The sequence below is a fragment of the Vipera berus genome (assembly GCF_964194415.1).
Source record: "Vipera berus genome assembly, chromosome: 2".
Classification (NCBI taxonomy): Eukaryota; Metazoa; Chordata; class Lepidosauria; order Squamata; family Viperidae; genus Vipera; species Vipera berus.
Genome location: NC_138203.1, coordinates 102,810,917 through 102,835,984, shown reverse-complemented (window position 1 = coordinate 102,835,984; position 25,068 = coordinate 102,810,917). Strand labels below are relative to the sequence as shown.

Here is a 25,068-nt window from a genome sequence, read left to right as displayed (position 1 = left end):
AAAACCCCAGCCAGGATGCCAAAAGATCTTGTCAACATAAAAGACAATCCAAAATAAATACAAGGGTGCCAGTTACTGAAATCCTTTGCTAAAGACACAGATTAAGTGTTCTCCTCACAGTTTTCTCTCTCTCTTTTTTCAACAGATTAGCCTGTTTAGGTGATGACGAATATGTATGTTTTTTAACCTGTTCGTACACAAGAATGTAAGACATCATTGGAACTTAGTGGGAAGTCATAGATTACTGATTGGATAGTGCATGAATTTTCCTCTCTATCTTTCCTCAGATTAAGACACCAACAAAACTAGTGGTGGTCAAAATGTTCACGCACTTCAGAAATGTTCTACTTCACTTTCACATTCAGGAGAGGTTATGTCATCCCAAATGCTTCTGGAAGATGTACACTTTGCAATCCCTGGACACAAGAAGAACCTTCTTTCCTGGGGAAAAAAAGGCATAAAAGCAATGCTTTTTGGGAAGCACGCCACTTTATTACATAAAATGAAGAACGAATGCCAGGGTTGAAATCTGATCTTGCGGAATCCAAAATGCTGTCCTTCCTCTTTGGCAAGGATCCCAGCTGGTCCCAGTTTTTCATATAAATTGGGTCTCCTCCACCCCACAAGGTGGTTACTGAAGGAAAGCTCTGTCAGAAGATATGAGAGAGAACAAAAAAGCACAATATGCCACAAATATGCAACATTCGTCTACGAAAAGCCTGCTGTTCCTCATGTCTACCTTGTGCATTTGCTCCAGCCATCCTGCAGTTTCCCGACTACGTTTCTCTACATTCCTGGATCCCAAACACCAGACTTATCTCCGATGGGACTATGATGATGAACTTGCCATTATGACTTTTGAGTTTCAAGCTCAGTCAACTGGATGGGTGGCTTTTGGCTTCACCAATAATAAGGAGATTCTTGGAGCAGACTTCGTGATTGGCGGTGTTCTTCCTGATGGCAATATCTATTTCTCAGTAAGATTAAATTGAGAGTACCGTTTCGTTAAGAGCTTGGCTCTGTGTACAAAATTGAGGAGGCAAGAGGGATAATTTGTAATTTGAAGTTACAAATCAATTTAGAGATGATTGTTTCACATGACCAATGAGATAGCTGCAGTATCACTTAAGAAATGCTGGGGCCACATGAAATGGGTGGTTTAGAAATACAAAATATAAATAAATAAATCCGCTAATAGCTTCTGCTGTTTGGGCTTGCTCAGTTTATGTTGGAAGGCGCAGAAATAATTATTTTTGAGGCATAATTTGAGCTTGGAAAGCAATGCTCCCCCAAACCTCAACAAAACAAGGAAGAAAAAAAATCCTTCTTTCTTTAAAGGAGACAGGGAAACGCCCATATATATTTTGTCTTGGGATTTTTTTTCCTATCCAGAAACTATTCATTTTTTTACTGAATCTTGTGAAATGGAAAGTCTGGGCCACCAACCACATCTACAAAATCTCAGAGCCAATTATTATTTCTTGAGTTTCAGGATGACTTTTTCATTGTAATAACAAGAGATATAGATTCTTCCTACCAAATTACAGGCTAATTTTTACCCTTAACCCTAGCAACATAAAGTGTTTTTGTAAAGTGTGTATACAAATACACACACACACACATTTACATCAATGCAAGCTAATCCCATACTTAATAGCCAGATGCAATATTTTAATTCAAATATTCAATTATTATACACACTGCTTCCTCCTACCTACCTGTAGCAATCTTGCAGCAAGATCAATGAGACAGGAATATAACGACTGGCCCAAGGTCTCCAGGGAGGTTCATTCTGGCAATGGTCTCTCCAACCGGATGGTCTCTCATCCAAGTAATGGGCTCTTCCTCTATCCATCGCAACGTATTTTTGAGTTCTTCCTGTTTCACTCAGGATTGGCATGGTGTGAATGAGAATACCATCTTGGAGGATGAAAAGCAAGACTATGAGCTGCTCTCATTGACCCAGGATGCAACGTCCACCACCCTGGCATTTAGGCGACAGTTCCAGACATGCGATGAACATGACCTGGACATCACAGTAAGCAAGACAATGGGGCCTGTTTTGTTTTATTTTTCATCCCATCTTTATTATTTTTATAAATAACCCAAGGCAGCAAACATGCCTAATATTCCTTCCTCCTCCTTCCCTGTGAAGTGAGTTGGGTTGAGAGAAAGTGACTGGTAGCAAGTCACATGGAGAGAAAAGACACAAAGAAACAAGAATTTGCTGCAACAAAGTTTGAGCTGCCTTTGCTTGTTGCACTGAGAGAACCTGATATATTTTCCACCTTTTTAAAACCAAGCAGCATTTCAAGGGTTTGTTTGCTTGTTCAGGTGTTAACTCATAAAGGTGATGAGTATTAGAGCATAACACAAATAACAATTGAAACATCTTGCGCAGTGCTACCAAAATACAATGCAGAAAAATAAGTTTTAGAAATCCATTCAAAGTCTGAAATCACACTTAAAGTGAAATGTTGGCAGAGGGGAAGCAGCTGTTTTGAGACTCTGTCTATTAAATGCAGATAGTTGTTCTTTGAAATATAAAATAATATGGATGGATTGGGCCTGCAGGCACGGGTCTATGGCAATTCACCTCAGCCAACTCACCACAGGACAACTTGCTGTGGAACAAGCATTACACTAATACTGAAGAAATGGTGGAATAGAATCACTAAAGAAAGGATTCAAAAGGAGGGACAAAATGAAACGTGAATGACAAAAATTAAAATATTTTTTTGATTATTTTAAATAATTAAATTGAATTGTTAAATTATCCCGTGGCGAGTTGTCCCGCAGCAAGTTTTCCTGTGGTGCGTTGGCCATGGTGAATTGTCAGCGGAGAGTTGGCCACAGCAAATTGGCCCTGGTGAGTTGTCCCATAGATCTTTACTCCATCTCTTTGCCACTTGCAGGGCAAATAAAAGAGCTCAAACCACATTCCCACTACTGAACAAAACAACTAAAAATCTGAGACGTGATCGTATATCCCTCCCAAAGCCACACATGCACACATTTCATGGCTGCATTGTTCCACTTCACCCATCCCCTCAGTGCTAGTGTTCAACTTGGGATAATTCTTTGTTTCCTTACTAGCCCCAAATCCTCTTCTGATACAACCTTGTCAGCACTGAAGCGGGTACCAAGTTCTTACTTTAGTGGTAAGGTAAAGGTAAAGGTAAAGGTTCCCCTGCACATGCGTGCTAGTCGTTTCCGACTCTAGGGGCCGGTGCTCATCTCCCTTTCAAAGCCGAAAAGCCAGCGCTTGTCCAAGGACGTCTCCGTGGTCATGTGGCCGGCATGACTAGATGCCAAAGGCGCACGGAACGCTCTTACCTTCCCACCGTAGTGGTCCCTATTTTTCTACTTGCATTTTTTACGTGCTTTCGAACTGCTAGGTTGGCAGAAGCTGGGACGAGTAACAGGCGCTCACTCTGTTACGCGGCACTCGGGATTCGACCCGCCAAACTGCCGACCTTCTGATCGACAAGCTCAGTGTCCTAACCCACTGAGCCACCGCGTCCCAGACTTTAGTGGTAGTGGTATTCATTTATAGTTACATTTTAAAACCATGAAAAGAAAGAACAATCTTATTGGGGTTTTTTTACAAAGGAAAAAGAGAATGTATGTATCTGAAATGGTATAGGTTCTCCTGTTTGAGCAGGGGGATGGACTAGAAGACGTCCAAGATCCCTTCCAGCTCTATTCTATTCTAAGAATATATTGGTTAAAGGGGTTTCTATGCACGTGGCTGGCTAAGAACCCAAACAATGGGATGAAGAGCTAATCAATGGTTATGATCTCTGCCCTTATCCCTAAAAAGGACAAGGAAATAAAATGCCCACCAGGCTCTTATGCTTAAATGAGAACATGTGCTCCTGCCAAGAAATCACTGAGCAGCAAAAGATAACAGGCAATCCATGGAAGGAATGGGACCGTGGTGTTGAGGGCTATTGTTTTCACAGAGGGCTGCAGCAAGGATAATTCCCTTCCCCAAAGTAGCTCAAAGACCCCCACAAGTCTTCCACAGACCATAATCACAACTTCCTTGAAGAGCTATTGCTCCTCTCCCAATTTCTCTTAGGCAAAGGCAGGTCTGGTGCCATGGTGATGTATGTTTCTGTTTTCTACAGAAAAGGTCTTCCTAAGGATGAATGCAAGGGACGCGGTGGCTCAGTGGGTTAGGACGCTGAGCTTGTCGATCGGAAGGTCGGCAGTTTGGCGGGTCGAATCCCAAGTGCCGCGTAACAGAGTGAGCGCCTGTTACTCGTCCCAGCTTCTGCCAACCTAGCAGTTCGAAAGCACGTAAAAATGCAAGTAGAAAAATAGGGACCACTCCGGTGGGAAGGTAACAGCGTTCCGTGCGCCTTTGGCGTCTAGTCATGCCGGCCACATGACCACGGAGATGTCCTCGGACAAGCGCTGGCTCTTCGGCTTTGAAACGGAGATGAGCACCGGCCCCTAGAGTCGGAAACGACTAGCACGCATGTGCGGGGGAACCTTTACCTTTTACCAAGGATGAATGAATTTAAGCAGCTAAATAGTCCAGGTTCATTTAAAAGTTCTGAGCTGCATTTTCATATTAGTTAGCAAACCTGCCATATGCATGGGAAGTATCTCTTAGGCTTGAGAGACATAATGGTATAACAAGTAAAATACAAATAAAGGAAGCATTGAGGAGTCAGTGTGAGCTTTAGAACAACCTTTGCGGGGATCAAAATATTGAAAATAATAATAATAATAATAATAATAATAATAATAATAATAATAATAATAATAATAATAATAATAATAATAATAATAATAATAATAATAATAATTTTATTTGTATACCGCCCTTCTCCCGAAGGACTCAGGGTGGTGAACAGGGCAAACATATAAAAATACAAAGATACAAAAGTTAAAAAAGAATTAAATGAAATGCCCAAGCTAAAACAATAAGTAAATATATTTTAAACAACAATAAAATCCCAAGCCATCCCCCATCAGGCCAGGCTGGCTTGTTCGAACAAATAAGTCTTCAGATCGCGTCAGAAGGAGCGAAGGTCGGGCGCCATCCGGAGCTCAACCGGCAACCGATTCCATAAATCCGGGGCACCCACAGAGAAGGACCTCCCCCTGGGGGCCACCAGACGACATTCTCTGACCGGTGGCACCCTGAGGAGGCCCTCCTGTGGGAACGCACAGGGCAGAGGGAAGTTGACGCCGGCAGCAGGTGGATGTCAGTTAAATTGGTTAATTCATTAAATAATTAAATAATTAAAGGTTAAACTATAGGTAATTCTTCAGTGAACTATTAAACAAAATTAGTTCTTACTGCAAATTTGGGATGCTGAAGATATTAGAAATTTCAGAATACCAGAGTTGGAAGGGACTTGGAAGTCTTCCAGTGTATTCCCCTGCACAAGCAAGAAACCCTATATCATATTGGACAAATGGCTGTCCAATCTTTTCTTAAAAATTTCCAGTGATGAAGCGCCCACAACTTCTGGAGGCGAGATGTTCCACAGATTAATTTTTCTCATTGACAGGAAGTTTCTTCCTAATTCTAGGGTATTCTGGGATTCTAATATGCCATGCTTTGTTCTATCAGTTTCACAGAGGAGCTCTTACAAATGTTTTCTGCCTGCGGTTTCCTTGTGTTTCTTCAGTCTCCCAAGTGAGAAGGTCCATAAATAAATCTGTCCGAGTGCCTGCATATGCACTGAAACCATTATTCCCAGCTCTTGGACAGACTGGGCTAGGAATCCTAGGCGTAACACCTCCAACATATATGAGGGGCACTGGATTGGGGAAGATCTGATCTAAGCACCCAAAGGCATTCCTGCCAGAGTGCCTAAATCAGACTCCTTTGTAACTAATATTGACACTCCTTAAATGTTTGTTTCATAAACTGACCACTGTTTCAGCAGACCCTCTACCCCCAACAGTTCAATTCTCTGTTTGATGGCCAATTGCATTAATCTCTACAAAATATCAAATATAAATGTTGTTGGTATATCAGCATCTGAACGAGGGTGGATATTATTTTCTTTACTAATGCATCATAAATAATGCCTGAATTGGGATAAGAAAGCTCACAAAAGAATGTAATCATACAAATCTGTAAGAACATTAGTATGAATTTGTGTCAGGATTTGTATAAATCTGGTGAGAGACAATTGCAGTAGGGATAAAACTGGTTCACGATGTTGAAGAACGTTATGAAGAATTATTTCTTTGTGATTGCCAATGAGGGTAAATATTTAGGGCAGGGGTAGGCAACCTTGGCTCTTTTATGACTCGTGGACTTCAACTCCCAGAATTTCTGAGCCAGCATAGCTTATTCTTTCTTTGTGACTGCCGGTGAGGGTAAATGTTTAGGGATATGATAGGAGACTTTCCATTTCATTTGTGTCTACACAGGGTGACACACTACGTCTCATGGCTGCATTCGGCACAAATGACACAATTGATTTCTTCAAAGGAAAAATAATCCACAAATCTCTCTTCTTGATGCTGGCGGTATCTGAAGAGGAACTGAAACATCCCAGTGTCTATCATGTGTACGATCTGAAATTAAATGATGTAAGTATCTAAAATTAAAAGCTCTTGATGGGCCTTTCCATTCCATAGACTTCAATGGTCCTCAGTAAATTGATCTCTTTCATTCATTGGCTCCTTGCTCTGGTGACCACACAGAGCAGTGCAAATCTCTTCCAGGCCTGAGATATTTACGATGTGCCTTGGCTTCCCTTTTCAGTTTCCTATCCCAGAGGATGAGACCACCTATGCCTGTACCTTTCTCCCTTTACCCATTGTCAAGACAAAACATCATATTTATAAGGTAACTGGAAAATCAAGCAGGGTGTTCTGCTTGTGAGATTGACAATTATCCCAGACTGTAAGAGCTTTTCACTTGCTAGTATCTTCTTGGTCTAACCTTGTCTTTTTTCTTTCCAGTTTGAGCCCATGATAACACCTCGGAATATAACCGCAGTGCACCACATATTAGTATATGGCTGTGGCAACGAAAGCGTGCTTCCCAGTGGAGTCAGTGACTGCTATGGAGCTGATCCTGATTTTTCTCTGTGCTCTCAGATAGTTGCTGGCTGGGCTATAGGAGGAGGGGTGAGTATGTAGATTTTCTAAACCAGGTTAAATGGTCCTTATTTCTCACTGAACTAACCCACTGTTGTTTGTAAACCTATTGTATCGTTGGAACATTCTTGCATTTTTTAAGATTTTATTTAATAGCAATTTTGGGGAATGAGGGAGGAATCACTCAATATTTTGAGCTATCTAGTGCAATGTGAACATGGGGTTTATTCAGCTTGGTTTTCTTCTTGCAGTTGCCAAATTAAATCATATCATCTGGGTTTTGACACAAGGGAGTGAGCTTTTCTGGCTTTTTATGCAGCTTTTCCTAACTATCTGGGTCACGGTTGTTGTAGTTTGTATGCCTTCAATCTCAACAACATCAAGATCCCAACATCCCATCCCATGCTACACACAGCACTGGTGGCGCAGTGGTTAAAGTGCAGTATTGCAGGCAAACTCTGCCCTCAGCCTGCAGTTTGGTCCTGATGGGGCTCATCCTGCCAAAGTCAATAAAATGGGGAGCCAGATTGTTGGTGGCAATGTACAAATAATACTTTTACACTGTATACTGTCCAGAGAGTGCTATGGGCGGCAAATAAATCTAACTTCTATTGCTATGTTTTCAGTATCAGTTTCATCATTTTTATATAGCTCTTTTCAAGTAACAAAGGGTATTATTCACCACTGCAAGTTCCTAGAGAATGTCCCATTTTTTCCTATAACCCTAATACATATATTTAAAAGCAAATCCCACTGAGTACATTGAGGCTTTTCCCCTGATAAGCATTGTGATTGAAGGATTAAATATGCTCTCTCACATCTGGCAAGAAATTTAGTGGCATGACTGTCAAGTGACTCTCTCTCTCTCTCTCTCTCTCTCTCTCTCTCCCTCCCTCCCTCCCTCCCTCCCTCTCCCTCTCCCTCTCCCTCTCCCCCCTATTTCCATAAATAAGTCCTACATGTTCCCAGATGAAGCTGCATACTCCATAGGGACGCCAATTGATCCTCAATGGGTCCGATTAGAAATTCATTACAGCAATTTTGATTTAATTCCAGGTCAGTAAAAGTACATGTGAATCGATTAAGGGAAAAATTAGAGGCACAAACAGGTATCCAAGGCAGAATGGAAAGAAGGACATGTTATCAGGATTCAAAGATTCAAATTTCAGATGAAAAGAAATGAATATCTGTAGGGTATGAGTCGCTTGGACTGCAAGGCGATCAAACCGGTCGGTCCTAGAGGAGATCAACTGTGACTGCTCTTTAGAGGGCCAGATCCTGAAGTTGAAACTCAAATGCTTTGGCCACCTAATGAGAAGGAAGGACTCAATGGAGAAGAGCCTAATGCTGGGAAAGGTTGAGGGCAATAGAAGAAGGGGACGACAGAGAATGAGGTGGCTGGATGGAGTCACTGAAGCAGTAGGCGTGAGCTTAAATGGACTCCAAAAGATGGTAGAGGGCAGGAAGGCCTGGAGGAACGTTGTCCATGGGGTCACGATGGGTTGGACATGACTTTGCAACTAACAACAAGGGTATGATTCCTATATCCATAAGGGTTAGACAAACTGAGCAAGAGAAATAAGACTAAAGCAAAAGCTCTACCATTTCATTTGAGAGATATATAATTTCTCAAATGGCACTCTTACCCAAGGTGAGATATTGGCGGGGGGGGAGGACTGTTTAAGTGACAGGAGGCAGCATAGCCAGCTCAAAGATGGATAGATAAGAACATCAGAAATGTCTATGGTTACATCTAATCCAGCTGAAATTTGTAAGCAAGGCATAAAAAAGAGTGGTTTCTGTGATGCTTATTCCGGGTCCCTGATACAATACTGGAATGCGTCCATTAGAGTTGGGCAGTTAATAAATTCAGATAAATAAATGTATGTATTAATGCATGGTTCCTTAATGCAGTGTTTTTCAACCACTGTTCCGCGGCACACTAGTGTGCCGCGAGATGTTGCCTGGTGTGCCGTGGGAAAAATTGAAAAGTAATTATAAAATACTTTCTTTGTGTTTATTTGATTCCTATTCAAGAGAATTACTTTATATATAGTCAATATAGGCACAGAGTTAAATTTTTTAACATTTTCTAATGGTGGAGTGCCTCGTGATTTTTTTCATGAAACAAGTGTGCCTTTGCCCAAAAAAGGTTGAAAAACACTGCCTTAATGAATGGATGCCACAAATTTTAGGTAAGTGCTCAAGTGTTGTTTCGCTCAATTCTGTTATTTCTTTTTCTTGAGACTTAATTGATAACTCAGGCCTGAGACTCTTCTACACTTCGGACCTTCGTCCATATGACATGGGGGTGCTACATACAGGAATTTACACATTTCCTGTCCATTTCATCCCCCCTCAAGCAGATTCTTTCATGTCTTACGGCTTCTGCAATACCAGTCGTTTTCATGAGGTAAGCTTGACAGCCTTTATCTCAACCCATCACAATCACCTCTGGTTATCTTTATTGCACTATTGAGTTCAGGTGCTCACTCTTATGAAAAGCCTACAATAGATAGGATTCCTTCCTTCCTTCCTTCCTTCCTTCCTTCCTTCCTTCCTTCCTTCCTTCCTTCCTTCCTTCTTTCCTTCATTTTTTCCTTCCTTCCTTCCTTCCTTCCTTCCTTCCTTCATTCATTCATTCATTCATTCATTCATTTTTTTCCTTCTTCTTTCTTTCTTTCTTTCTTTCTTTCTTTCTTTCTTTCTTTCTTTTTTTCTTTCTTTCGAGAGTCAGTTTGGTGTAGTATTTAAGATGCTGGTGAAGAAATATGGAGACCATCATTAGGCACAATGTCTTTGAGCTGGCCATTTCTTTCACCTTCAAATCTGCATTGACTCGTGGTGACATCTTGGAGTAGTCCCTGCAGTTTTCTTGGCAAAATTTCGAAACTGGTTCACCATGTCCTTCTTTCTAGTGCTCACTGGCTGGCCCAAAGTCACTCAGCTGACTTTGTGCCTAATGCTGGAACTAGAACTCATGGTCTCCTGGTTTCTGCATCAGCATCTTAAAAACTATACCAAATTGGCTCTCAATATTAGGCCACCTAAAGCATTCCACAAGAGCCCCGCCTAAGCCTCTCGTCAGAAAACCAGTCTGAGGAAACTGACCATCCGAGTAATGAAGTGGCAGAGAAATAAATCTGCCCGAAAGGATTGGTAAAAATGATCTGTGTGGTCCAAATGTGTTCAGCAGATGAGGGGGGAAGATTTGATGTTGTCTTGGGTCAGTATGAGTCTGCTGGTTCCCGGTTCTTTCCTAAGCAAAAGCTACCAGGATTGTTTATTGCTTGCTCTCACCATGGAAAACATTGGAAAGAAATGACCCTAACCCTAACACTTTTCCAAATGATAGGAAAGTAAAAAAAAATATTCCAGCTGTTTCTTCTTCCTGTTTCCAGCCACAATCCCCAAGGCTGTGCATAGGTTTTAAAAGAGATCAAGCCACTATTCTTGTGTCTTCTGCAAAACATCTACGTTTGGCCCTTCAGAACAGAGTAGATATGAAGGTAAATATGTCAGCCTGTAGACTAATAACAGAACAGTGATGGATTGAGAGGAATACATGAGTTAAGGAAGTTTTATCTTTTCCTTCTTCTGCTGTTCTAATTAAATTTCACCTCCTTCAAAGCTGTGTATCATCCCAGAAAGGCAGCCCCTATTATTGCCGGATCACTGGAAGTAATAGCAGACTTGGGAAGGAGCACTATTGTCATCTGGGTGGCAACTCAAAAGAAAACCATTAAATGTTCCTCGACCCTCAAACCATGAGCCTGACATTTAAAAGAAAATACAGAAGTGTTTCTAGGAACCCCTCAAATATTGGAACACTGCTATCATGTCACCCTTAGTCCTTCTTTTCATTAGACTAGGCATACCCAATTCCTGTAGCAATTCTTCGCACATTTTCGTTTCCAGCCCCCTAATCATTTCTGTTGCTCTTCTCTGCACTCTTTCCAGAATTTCAACATTTTTTTTGTACTGTGGTGACCAGAACTGGATGCAGTATTCCAAATGTGGTCTTATTAAGGCTTTGTAAAGCAGTACCAGAACTTCACGTGTTCTTGATTCTGTCCCTCTATTAATGCAATTAGGATTGCATTGGCTTTTTTGGCTGCTGCTGTTGGTGAAATATGAACACTGTTGGTTCATATTTAAGTGATTATCTACTAGGACTCCTAGATCCCCATGATGGAATCATAAATTAAAATGCTTTATAATTCTGATCCAGATAGCATAAACTCTACAGAACGATTTTAAACAGACTTTTATTGATCAGGAATCCTAGGCAGACTTACGTCTGCTGATAGGTTCATCCGATCATGAGCAGATCTGTCCATTCTGGCAGTGTAAAAAATTAAAGGTAGATTCACCCCATGTTGGTTTGGAGCGAAGAAGCCTTGTTGCTTGGGTTCATAAAGAGAGATAATACAAAGACACAAAGCCAGGAAGTCCTGCAATAAACTTTGAAACTCCTCCCACTTAACCAGATAAATATAGGATTCACTAAACAACTAGACTACATCTCCCAGAAGCCATCTCTTAAAGAAATAGCATTTAACCCTGTAAATACTAAATATTCTTACATACAATTCTGCTAAGGATGCAGTATTAACCCTGTAAATGCTAAATACTCTAACACAGTTCTTAAGTATATGCTCTGGCCAAATGGTTACATATTGATCCAGCACAATCCCTCTCTCAATTACTGGGACTGAGAAAAGTTTCACCTAGTCTATACCTATATAGTTGGCTTTTCTTACCTAAGTGTAAAACCTTACTTTTATCTACATTGAATTTCATTTTGTTAAATAGTTCCCATGTTCAAGTCAGTCAACATCTTTTTGGATCTTGAGCTTGTCTTCTGGGGTGCTGGCTATTCCTGTCAGCTTAGTGTCATCTGTAAATTTGATGAGTTCCCTTTCAATTCTCTTGTCTAGGTTAGGAAGATATTGAAGAGTGCTAGGGCTAAAATGAAACCTTGGGGTACCCCACTGGTTATTTCACTCCATCTGGATTGAAGACTACACATTGAGTATGATATGTCAGCCAGTTACAAACCCGGCTTGTGGTAGTGCTGTCTATCACTACCACCAGAAGCCAAAAGGCAGCTCATCTGGGAGGCAGGCAGTGGTCCCAGGAGGGCAGGAGGTGAAGAAAGGTGAAGAAGTAGGTAGGATAGATCTGACCTTGCTGGGAAGCCATGGTGGGTAAAATTGATGTCAAAACAATGCAGCAAAAGCTATGCTGCAACAAACCACAGATAAAGAACAATAAGCAAAATCACAATATTTAAGACAAACCAAACAAGCAGTAATGTACATATGAAATCACAATAAAGTATCACAGGAAAAATACAAACAAAGGCTATTAACTTCCTGGGTCATTTGCCTTGTCAAGCATTAGTCTGAAAAAAATAGAAAATGTTGAATGGCTGTTGCGGTCCCTTTGCTCCAGGCATGAGCCATTAGTTCAGTCTAAAACTAGTTCATCTCTTTTTTTTCCTCTAGATCAATGGGAGTCCAGTGCCAGATATGCATGTCTTCGGTTATTTACTCCATACCCATCTAGCTGGAAGGGGACTGCGAGGTGTCCAATACCGGTAAGCAAAATTTCTAGGCCAAATATAGCATGACAGCAACAGTTTTCCCCCACTCAACTCAACAATATGAGAATGGCTTGAAAGCAAAAACTGAAGAATGTTGGCTATCCGTTTTTATAGCTCAGAGAGTTGTACATTTTTTGACACAAAGCCAGTGGTCTTGTCAAATATAAACACAAAAACCAAAATAGAAAGAATCTTTATGAAGTCATTGTTGTCCACATAGCTATAATGTTCTTGGCGGTGCTCAAACTCAAGGGGTAGGAAAAACAAAGTGGACATGGAATACTCCAGGGATCTACTGTAGTGCTCAAGCGACAAAACAAGGGGCATATTCACATAGTCCAACCAAAGAAAGCAGTTGTAAGCAGCACAGTTTGCAGGTTGAGTGTTTCTTTTTAGGAGTCTGATCAGCCAAGAGTTACTTGGCTGATAGTTGCTTGGTGGATAACAAGGCATAGGTGCTCCTAGCAGTGTTTACTCTCAGCCTTGGCCTTTGCTTCCTGAATTCCTTCAACCTATATTAACCTCCTTCTTTAAAACCAGGATGAGGCCCTGATTCTAACTGTCTCACGGTTTCTGATCGAGAAACTTTTGCCACAAATTTTCCCTTAAAAAGTAGCTGGGATTCCTCAGCCTCATTCAGATCCTACTCCTGCAGACATTCCCTCACTTTTTCCTCAACAGAGGACTGGGGGAGGGGGGCACCACCCTGGCACTGACCCATGCCCTAGAAAGCTCCCCATGCCTTCTGAAACAGCACAGATTACTCCAAAGAGAACAGACAATAACCTATCAAGAGAGGCTTTGTACTTTATGGAGTCAAGGATAATGTGAAGACACAGCATAATATTCATTTCCCTAGACCTATGAAGAAACAGATACATTAACATTTGGGCTGCAGTGACCATGGAAACATTTGTCAGGAAATTATTAGATCATGGTTGCTCTTGTACCCCAAACAGATCCCTCTCTGCAGCATGAGCAATGTTCTGTCTCACTGATATTGTCTCTATGTACAGGAATGGAAAACAGTTGAGGATGATCTGTGAAGACAATAAATATGATTTCAATCTTCAGGAGACAAGAGACTTGAAGAAGCCTATTATTTTCAAACCAGTATGTCATTCTAAGATATCTATTTGACTTAGGGTTAGGCAATAAGCCCCTTAATATTGGGACCCCATATTCCCTCAGATCTGTGATAAAGTTGACTGCTTTGTTCACAGGGAGATGAATTCCTGGTGGAGTGCCAGTATCAAACTACAGATCGGACAGATACAGTCTTTGTAAGTCTATTCTGAATACTTAGGATAGACAGAGTGGTGGATAGACAGTTTTTAAAAATAAAATCAGGTTCATCCTGTAATATACAAATATTTTAGTAATAGTTTGCAGGGTCCAACATTGCCTGTTAATAACTTTCCATTGATGGGCTAGGAAAATGGAATAACATTTTCAGCATTCTCTTTTAAGAGAAAGAAAATCATAAAGCAAAGGTCAGGACCCAGGGGAATGGTAGTTCCAATGTGGGGTTGCTATTGAAGAATTGGTGTGTTGTCCAGTTGGAGTTGCCAGAGAAGACTAAGAGTTACAGGAAGCCATATTTAACCTCTTATTATTATTACCTGGGATAGATGTGGGATAGACAGTTTCACATCAGATGGATTCATAACTGGCAGACCAACCACACATCTATATGAAGGGAAGCATGCAGTAGGGTACCTCAAGGTTCTGTCTTAGACCCAGTATCAGCTCCTTCATAAATGACTTAGATGAGGGGATAGAAGAGGAACACATCAAATTTGCTGGTGACACCTTCAATCTGGGGGGAATAGCTAACACTTTAGATGATAGAGTCAAGATCCAGAAGGATCTTGATAGACTTGAACACTGAGCTGTATCCAAAACAGTGCAATTTGAGGGTGAGGAAGGAAGGAAGGAAGGAAAGAAGGAAGGAAGGAAGGAAGGAAGGAAGGAAGGAAGGAAGGAAGGAAGGAAGGAAGGAAGGAAGGAAGGATGGATTCTACACCTAGGTAAGAAAAACCAAATGCAGATATATATAATAGGTTGTAACTGGCTCTGTGAGAGAGATTTAGGTGTCCTAGTACACCACGACATAATTATGAGCCAGCAGTGTGCTGCAGATGCCAAATAGCTACTGGAATCCTAGTTTGCATCAGCAGAGGGATAGTTTCAAGATCATGCCAAGTGTTAGTACCACTTTATCCTGCACTGGTGAGACCCCACTTGGAAAACTATGTCCAGTTCTGGTCACCCCAATGTTGAGATCTTAAAAAGAATGCAGAGAAAAGAAACAAAGATGATAAAATTGAGGGAATTGGGTATATCCAGTCTATTGAAGAGAAGGACTATAAATGAAATGATTACAGTATTCCAGTACTTGAGGGGCTGTCACAGAGAAGAGGGAGTCAACTTATTCTCCAAAACATCTGAGGGCAGGACAGGAAATAACGGTGGAACATCATTAAAAGAGATACAATCTAGAATGGTATAGGATCTCCTGACTGGACTAGAAGAACTCCAAGATCAGTTCCACCCCTATTACTCTATGTCAGAGGTCCCCAACCTTTCTGGGTTGGTGGCCCAGTGGGAGAGGGTAGGGCAGGCGCGTGAGCATGCACCAACATGAATGTGGCCACACGTGCATGCACATGCACTAACAGGCCACAAGTATGCACACCATGCAAACGGGGCTGTGAGCATGTGCACAAGGCTCTCAGCCACACCAGCACCTGTGTGAGGCTTGTGCTGTGGCCTGCCTGCTCCTTGTGGCGCTGCCACCACCTGTGCAAGGTTCATGGCAATGCTGCCACCTGTGTGTGGTGTGCCACCACCCACCTGCTGCCTGTGGCGCATCCGCCACCCACACAAGGTTCATGGCAATGCTGCCACCACAATACTAGTGGCACTGCCACTGCCTGCACAACAGTCACAGCAATGGTGGCATGAGTGGAATGAGCACACACACGTACGTGCACTGCCCAACTACTCATGCAGCCTGGTGTTATATGTTCTAACCTTATTCCTACAACAAAGGTTTTCAGTTTAAACTGAAGTGAAGCTTCTGCATAATTAGTGATCTTCCATTGAACCTCAAACAAATATTGTTTATTATTTATTTATTTCTCTCAGGGAGGCCCAAGTACCCTGAATGAAATGTGCCTAATATTCCTCTTCTACTATCCTCGCAACAACATCTCCACCTGCCTAGGACTCCCGGACATTCAATATGTTGCCAATCAGCTTGGTCAGGAGGCAAATGAGTGAGTGCTTCAGGCTAGGCCCAAGGAACAAAGTTGCTTGTATGGCATAGTTGGAGAATGTCTGAGGAATGGCTTGCTACCGAAGCATCATAATGTCACAAAACACTCTGGGCAACTTGTCACCACTCCACTTACGGAATGCAAAATCCTCCATCTTTTCTGATGCTAAGTAAGGCAATGGGATGCCAGCAGAAAAACTAATCTGCACAGATCTGTAAGGGAAAGCATCCTAAGGAAGGATGTGTGGTTTGTGCAAATGATATACACTTATATATCAGTATAGGTGAATCTCCGTATAGCAGGAGTAGAAAACCTGGATCATCAGGGTGGAGACATCAACTTGATCTATATTTTGCTTATTTAATTCATTTAAATCAAATTAAGTCAAATTTTTGTCCTATCCCCTGCCCAATTGTGCTTGTGTGTGTGTGTGTGTGTGTGTGTGTGTGTGTGTCTGTGTGCCCCCAGCATGCTTTTCAATGGCAAAATATACCCATCATCTCAAACATGTTTTGTAGAGGGTCTCCCTCAACTTACTGTACACATAGCGCCAGATGCAACTTTGAGACCGAAAAACCTGTCCAGTACTGCTATGGGGTAAAAATAAGCATTTCCAAATGTTCTGGTTGTAATTTGAATGGAGTCTGGCAGACTGTGTTTAATTAAGGTAAAGGTAAAGGTTCCCCCGCACATGCGTGCTAGTCTTTTCCGACTCTAGGGGCTGGTGCTCATCTCCGTTTCAAAGCCAAAGAGCCAGCGTTTGTCCCAGGACATCTCCGTGGTCATGTGGCCGGCATGATTAGATGCCAAAGGCGCACGGAACGCTGTTACCTTCCCACCGTAGTGGTCCCTATTTTTCTACTTGCATTTTTACATGCTTTCGAACTGCTAGGTTGGCAGAAGCTGGGACGAGTAACAGGTGCTCACTCTGTTACGCGGCACTCGGGATTCAACCCGCCAAACTGCCGACCTTCTGATCGACAAGCTCAGCATCCTAACCCACTGAGCAACCGCGTCCCTCTGTGTTTAATTACACACCCATTATTCCTAATCATTAGCCAGGTTGTTATCCTCGATTAGTTGTCTGTTTTCACACAAACTTAGCTTTTGGGGATACAGCTTTTTCTGTGTCTCATCTTGGTATCTGTAGACAACTCCCTGTGTTGTAATTTCACCCTGCAGTCCAACAGAAGGAATGATGGCCATCAATTCTGTACAATGGAACAATGAAACTATCAAGAAAGCAGAGAAAGCATGCAAGGAAGCACCTCAGATTATTAACATAAAAACCATTGATGTAAGTAGATTTTAAGTACTGGAGGAAATACAATGGTTGAACTGGAAATGGAATGGGAAAACTTGCTGCGGTCATCTCATCATGGGACAACTTACCACAGGTTGTTGTTGTTGTTGTTGTTAGTTGCGAAGTCGTGTCCGACCCATCGCGACCCTATGGACAATGTTCCTCCAGGCCTTCCTGTCCTCTACCATCTTCTGGAGTCCATTTAAGCTCACGCCTACTGCTTCAGTGACTCCATCCAGCCACCTCATTCTCTGTCGTCCCCTTCTTCTATTGCCCTCGATCTTTCCCAGCATTAGGCTCTTCTCCAGTGAGTCCTTCCTTCTCATTAGGTGGCCAAAGTATTTGAGTTTTAGCTTCAGGATCTGGCCTTCTAAAGAGCAGTCAGGGTTGATCTCCTCTAGGACTGACCGGTTTGATCGCCTTGCAGTCCAAGGAACTCGCAGGAGTCTTCTCCAGCACCGGAGTTCAAAGGCTTCAATTCTTTGGCGCTCAGCCTTTCTTATGGTCCAGCTTTCACTGCCATACATTGCAACTGGGAAGACCATAGCCTTGACTATACGCACTTTTGTTGACAGGGTGATGTCTCTGCTTTTTAGTGTGCTGTCTAGATTTGCCATGGCTTTCCTCCCAAGGAGCAAGCGTCTTTTAATTTCTTGGCTACAGTCCCCATCTGCAGTGATCTTGGAGCCCAGGAAAATAAAATCTGTCACTACCTCCATTTCTTCCCCATCTATTTGCCAGGAATTGAGAGGGCCAGATGCCATGATCTTGGTTTTCTTAATGTTTAGTTTCAACCCAAGTTTTGCACTCTCCTTCTTCACTCGCAACAAGAGGCTCTTTAGTTCCTCTTCACTTTCTGCCATTGGAGTGGTATCATCTGCATATCTTAGGTTGTTGATGTTTCTTCCGGCAATCTTAATTCCAACTTTTGATTCATCTAGCCCTGCCTTTCTCATGATGTGCTCTGCATATAAGTTAAATAGGCAAGGTGACAGTATACAGCCTTGCCGGACTCCTTTCCCAATTTTGAACCAATCAGTGGTTCCGTGTCCAGTTCTCACTGTTGCTTCTTGGCCCGCATATAGGTTTCTCAAGAGACAAATAAGATGGTCTGGTATGCCCATCTCTTTAAGGACTTGCCACAGTTTTTTATGATCCACAAAATCAAAGGCTTTAGCATAGTCAATAAAGCAGAAGTAGATGTTTTTCTGGAACTCTCTAGCTTTCTCCATGATCCAGCGTATGTTAGCAATTTGATCTCTAGTTCCTCTGCCTCTTCGAAATCCTGCCTGTACTTCTGGTAGTTCTCGATCCACATACTGCTGGAGTCTAGCTTGTAGAATTTTAAGCATAACTTTACCACAGGACAGTTCAACAATTCAATTTAATTATTTAAAATAATTTTTAAAATATTTTAATTCTTGTCGTTCACATTTATTTTGTGCTTCCTTTTGCATCCCTTCTTTAGTAATTTTAGTCCAATTCTTCAATATTAGGCTAACACTTGTTCACAGCAAGTTGTCTTGCAACAAGTTGGCCATGGCAAGTTGTTCCACTGTGAGTTGGCTGCAGCGAGTTCGCTGAGTTAGCCGCTGCAATTTGGCAGTAACACATTTGTCGTGGTGAATTACCATAGACTCAACTGTAAAAGCTAGAAATGGAACAATAGATAGCTAATCTTGAATCTCCATGAGGCTCAGACTTTTCAATCTCTCTTTATTCTGAACATGGTATGAAGAATACCAATCAATTAGGGAGCATCTTTCCAAACTTCAGGCAACTGAAGTTTACATATTGTCAATCTCAACTCCCATCAAAGGGAGCACAAAGGCCACCTACGGTATAGCTCAAACCAAAAATAGACCAGGTAAATTAAAAGCATTTATGGGGCGTCTGAGGAGCCAGTTTTTCCTATTCTTTTCTAGTCCTTCATCCATTCTCCTCCTTGGATGGTCTTCCACACTTGACTGTGCCTTAATTCATTTCTTGCTCAACATCTTTCTTCTACTAGATTAAAAATCCTTCTTTAGGTTCAGGTTCTGACATAGTAGCCATTGAAAACTGGAACAGAAAAAAGATGTAGAAGTATATTCTTTTTTTAAAAATCCATAGTAAACCTTTCTTTCAATTAATCAATGACATGTATGACCTTCTAGCTCCAAGTCTTCCTTTGATTTGGTTGGGTTCCAACCCATTTCCAACCCATTTTTACAAGTATATTCTTCTAAGTTCCATTCATCTCCTTGGAAAGATCTTTTTTATACAAAGATAGTTATCTGCCAGAACATTTATAAATATTTAGATCAGACATCACACTCTGTTCAATTCCAGCATCACATTTCCCTAAAAATAAAAAAAACTGGAGTAAGCAGAGTATTGAAATAATTCCTCTCACTAGTAGTTTTTATTTAAATTAGGTCTGTCTATTCTGATTTCATCAAGAAAAAATAATGACCTTGTCTTGCCCAAAGGCTGGGGTCCTCAGCCAGGGGTCCTTTGACTAGAATGGAAAAAAAATACTTTCACTAATCTCTAATTGAAATTAACCTTGTCTTGTAGGTGATTTAACAAATCACAAGCATATATATTACTATTGTTTGTTATTTTTTAATAATTTGATAACTATAATTGAGTGTGATGGGTTTCCTTTCTAACAAAATATGTATATATTGTTATAACAAATAATATACATATACATAATGTAATATAGTAATATACATGTGTCTTATTATAAACTAGTTTATGGACTTAAATACATTCTTCTGGCCAAAGTGTTGCAGGTTTCTTGAAGGTCTCAGAATAATCCATGGCATAGAAAGGTTAAGAATCCTTTCCCTGAGAAGATGGGCAAGGCCCAACAAGAAGGTATTGTCTATCTTGAACATTTTCCATCTTTACTTGCAGGAGGTGGTGGTAAACGAAACTGGTTTCATTCGTGATATTGAAGTTCCTGAGCCAGCACCCTGCAAGTTGAGTCCAAGAGACGTAATTACGACACCTCAACCACCTTACGTGCACACCAAGTACAAAACAATTCCAGATGTGGTTTCCAAATCTGTTAGCACCTCTTAGCCTGCTGTTCATAATTTTGGGGTTTGCTTGGCTTCTCATCTCCTCCCCCACCCACCCACCCCCCGATATGAATTCTCAGCATCCCATGCCAATTTCTGGGAGTCTATCTCCAACCGCTTTTTACTGCTGTGTGTGCAAAGTTCAAAGCTGAAACAAGCCAGCCAGCACTGGGGAGAGGTCCAAATATATCACCTGGAATTTAGAGAGGACCTATCCTTCTTTTCAATCCTGCCATATAATTCGACTCTGGAAAGAAATGGGGCATCTGTCATGGGGTAAGCAGAGGGTAAGAGCCCAGGGCAAATGTGGGCAGCCAGTGAATTTTATAGCCGACTTCCTCAACCTGATATCTTCCAAATGTATCTGGATCGGGATTCCCAGATTTCCCAGCCAGCATAGCCAAACTCCTTGCTAACTGGGAGGTTGGAATATATGAAAGATACCTTGTTAAAGAACAGTGTATTCTCTTCTGTTCAACCATGTGCCTTACCATGATTGTCTGGGAAGGCAAGCAAGAAGATGAAGCCCTAATTGGAAGACTATTAGAAAGGAGTCTGGGGTAACCCATGGTAATAACATCCACAACTGAAACAAGAAACAAATATGCCCAGGGAAGTGGAGCAGTCAAGTTTGCCCTTAACTTCAGTAAAAATGAATTTATACGTGAACCTAACACATAGTATATTTAAATATGACTGATAGAAATGTCATAGAATATTGAATATTATATAAATGGAACACAGAATTCTCACAGTTTGGGATGTTTTGATATGTGAGACAATGGATAGGATTTGCTATTTACTCTATCATCAGCAATTAAATTTTATTTTGAAGCTTCCACTAGAATTGAAAAGGTGGAATAAACATATAATAAAAATAATATCTGCTTAGTGTGTTAAAAACTAAAACATTTTTTTCCAAATTCTTTGCGATAGGAATGAAATGACACAAATGACACTTTTTCTTAGAATATCCAAAATCCAATATCTTTATTAATAATTTATTTATAAATGTTGTGATTAAAATAAGATTTACTTTTATATTTTATATAATTTTTATCATCCCAAAATTATTACATTATTAAGAATTTTTAAAATAGAGAGATGTCTATTCGGAATGAAAATGCTCATGTGATTAAAATATGGATGCCTGATTATTACAATCAAACATAAATTTTTATCTGATACATGCAAATGTTTCTGTCTTCTTTAGTATACTTGCAAGTTGCCTTCCAAATCACTGGGTCTGTGCTCCTTTGATAAAAATTTAAGACTGTCTCTTTTTTTTTAATTGAAAAGTTTTAAAATACATTTTATTTTTAACAAAACAAAACAAAACCCCTCCCAACCCCCTCCCCTCTTCCCAACCCTCCCCAACACCTCCCTCCCTCCCCCTCCCCGACTTCCCAGAGCTAAATACAAGGTATAACAGTAAAAACAATCATAATCTACCATATGCAAACAACAATAACTATTAAATCTGTCGCACTTTAACTCTTATAAAATAACTACAAGCAGTATAAATATCACATCGATACTTATTCAAATGCTAAGTGAAACCTTTTAGTCCCATATTTATTCTGGATGTAATCAATCCATTTTTTCCACTCCACAATATATCTCTGTTGCGAATGGTCTTTCAAGTACGCTGAGATCTTTGCCATTTCCGCCAGGTTGGAAACTTTTAAAGTCCATTCTTCTATAGTCGGCAGTTCTTCCAATATTGCCCTACTAAAAGTCTTGCTGCCGTAATAAAATTTAAGACTGTCTCTTATATTCAGGTTGTCGGTTGGACATTAAAGTTATCAGTCCCTCTGCTGTCCCTCACCCCAATTTCTGCATGAAGATTGAGCTATACCTCTGTGGACGTGCAGGGGTTTAATAGTACAAGTGTTCCTCAATTGCTTCATTATTCAAACACCTACCAGTCCATCCAAATGGGGAGTGCTGAATTCTCTCCTGAATGATAACACTTTCTCTTGCCCGTACATGAATATGTCTATATTTTCACTGCTCCTCTCCATCCGCCCTACCACCACAACGGAGCCCAACATTTATATTGCTAGGTGAGTTTTGCCCCATTTTGATGACCTTTCTTGCCACAGTTGTTAAGGGAATCACTGCAGTTGTAAGTGAATCTGGCTTCCCCATTGACTTTGCTGGTCAGGAGGTCGCAAAAGGAGAGCACAATGTAACTGTCATAAATATAAGCCAGTTGCCAGGCATCCAAATTTTGATCAGGTGACCATGGGGATGCTGTGTGAAAGTGTGAAAAATGGTCACTTTTTTCAGTGCCATTGTAACTTTGAACACTCACTAATGAGTGTAAGTTGAGGACTACCTGTATTTTGTTCTATTTTTACCGAGACAAATCTGATGATATCTTGATTTGTCCATGATATTCACCATTATGCAAGCAGTAGAACAAAGTCAAAATAGAGTCTGGTAACAAAACTAGTGATCCAGCGAAATGCTGTAGATATAATTTACTTGGACTCCAGAAAGGCATTTGGCAAAGTAGACCACAACCTACAACTTGATAGGAAACTGTGGGTTAGAGAGGATCACCACCAGATGGATTTGTAACTAGCTGACCAACCGCACTCAGCGTGTAGTCCTTAATGGAACAGCGTCTACATGGAGGGACGTATGCAGTAGGCCAGGAAGGCAAGCAAGAAGATGAAGCCAGTGGTGGGATTCAGCCAGTTTGCACCAGTTCAGCAGAACCGGTAGCTATTTTTTTGTTGCCCAGGCCCAGAATGGACTTCTGGAAGCGGCATCCACAAAGAGAACCAGTTGTTTGAATCCCACCACTGGATGAAGCCCTTATTAGAAGACCATTAGAAAGGAGTCTGGGATAACCTACAGTAATAACATCCACAACTGAAACAAGAAATGATTTGCCCAAGGAAGAGGACTTGTCAAGCAGTTTTCCCCAAGCTGGATGATGCCATGCTGTCATGGAGTTGTGGGAACTGGCCTAACTCATCTGGAAGAATCTTGTTAGGGAAGACTACAAAACAATTTCTTAATTTTGAATGTTGCTGTCTGCTCTTAATACATTGCTAGTCTGTTGTATTTCATTTGCCTATTCATTGGTATTTCCCCCCCCACTCTGTTATGCATGTAGGGATATCAGGTGAAAGGGTCACATCAACATTCAGCATCAAAGCCTTTCTGCCTTACCTGGGGAATTGATATTGCTCAAGCAGTTATGTGCATGGTTTTCTGCAGGACAGTTCCAGCATTTAGGACTGCCCAACTTGCTATTAAATGGCAAAAATCATGCCTCTAATTGTCCCATGGCTTTCAGACTGTGATAGTCAATTCAGTAACTGGGAAGTAATATATTATTATTATTTTTTTAAAATTCCATTTATATCCCGCCCTTCTCCGAAGACTCAGGGCGGCTTACAAGCTTAGCAGTAGCCTTCATTCTATGTATATATGCCTGCTTATTAGGGCTTTCACACACACCCTCAAGCGGCATTATTACAAAGTCAGCTTAATTGCCCCCAACAATCTGGGTCCTCATTTTACCTACCTCGGAAGGATGGAAGGCTGAGTCAACCTTGAGCCTGGTGGGATGCGAACCTGCACTAATTGCAGGCAGCTGGTGTTACTTAAGGAGGCATTAGCCCACTGCTCCACCAAGGCTCATTATGGAGCAAATCCAGTTTGAAGTCTCAGAGAAAGAAAGCAATACATTGTGATTTCTAGTGGGGATATGCAAATGGAGAGGGTGGGTTTGATTAGAATTACACCTGGGAACTCTTGTTTCAGTACTCCTTGGAATCCAGTTATAAGGAAAGACATATTCTCAGAGGACGATCAGTATACTTGGTTGCATATTTCAGGGTGAAAATGATAAACAGGGTTGCTCCTTAAATTGTAGATCTCTGTTTCTTTCTTTCATGTTTAAACACACTGCAGAATACTGAACCCACCAAGGAGATGTTTTCACCTTGTCTTCAGTTAAATAAAGTTATATGTGAACCCAACACATACTGTAATTAAGTATATTAAAACAGAGAAAATGATTAGTAATAATGCAATAGAATATTGAATATTATAGAAATGGAAATTCTTTGAACTTTTTGAAATGTGAAGCAAAGGATTGGGTTTGGCATTTACTGTATCATTAGCAATAAAATCTACTAGAAAAAAGTGGAATTAAAATATATAATAATGTCTAATTAGTTTGGTAAAAACAAAACAAAAATTGCATTTATTTTTTTTTTGCAATAGGAATGAAATAGCCCAAGAGCATTTATAATTTTTCTTAAAATTTCCAAAATCCAATATATTAATAGCAGTAATTTTAAGATCTTTAATAATAATTACTTTGTAAATGTTGTAATTACAAGATTTACTTTCATATTTCGCCAACAAAATAACTTATTGTCCAACAAATTATAATATATTATTAGTATATTTTTGAATATACATGTTTAGAATAAGAAAATGTCATCTGATTAAGACTTTGTTTTTTAAAAAGGCAGATGCCTGATTATGACAATCCAACATGATTTTTTTTTCTGGTACATGCAAATGTTTCTGTCTTCTTTAGTGTACTTGGAAGTTGCTTTCCTAATGACTAGTTTGAAGGCAGAATCACTAGGGGGCAGGCTGGGCCTGTGCTCTTCTATAAAAAAATACTTTCCTCAGGGCTTTTTTTCTCATAGAACGCTCAGAACGGACTTCCGGCACCTTTTTTGGATGGAA

General features: G+C 40.8%; 1 protein-coding gene across 1 annotated transcript; it reads left to right on the top strand.

Annotated features, from left to right (window-relative positions):
* Positions 1–659: 659 nt before the first annotated feature.
* On the top strand, positions 660–20,344 carry LOC308662766 (putative DBH-like monooxygenase protein 2; the record flags this gene model as incomplete). The annotated part of the gene is made up of 13 exons (XM_081318911.1): positions 660–977; positions 1,892–2,038; positions 6,406–6,567; positions 6,743–6,826; positions 6,943–7,110; positions 8,034–8,136; positions 9,327–9,493; positions 12,591–12,682; positions 13,705–13,801; positions 13,912–13,971; positions 15,839–15,969; positions 17,152–17,266; positions 20,177–20,344. 13 exons carry the CDS (start codon positions 660–662, stop codon positions 20,342–20,344), a joined length of 1,812 nt encoding a protein of 603 aa, XP_081175037.1.
* Between the last annotated feature and the right edge of the window lie 4,724 nt (positions 20,345–25,068).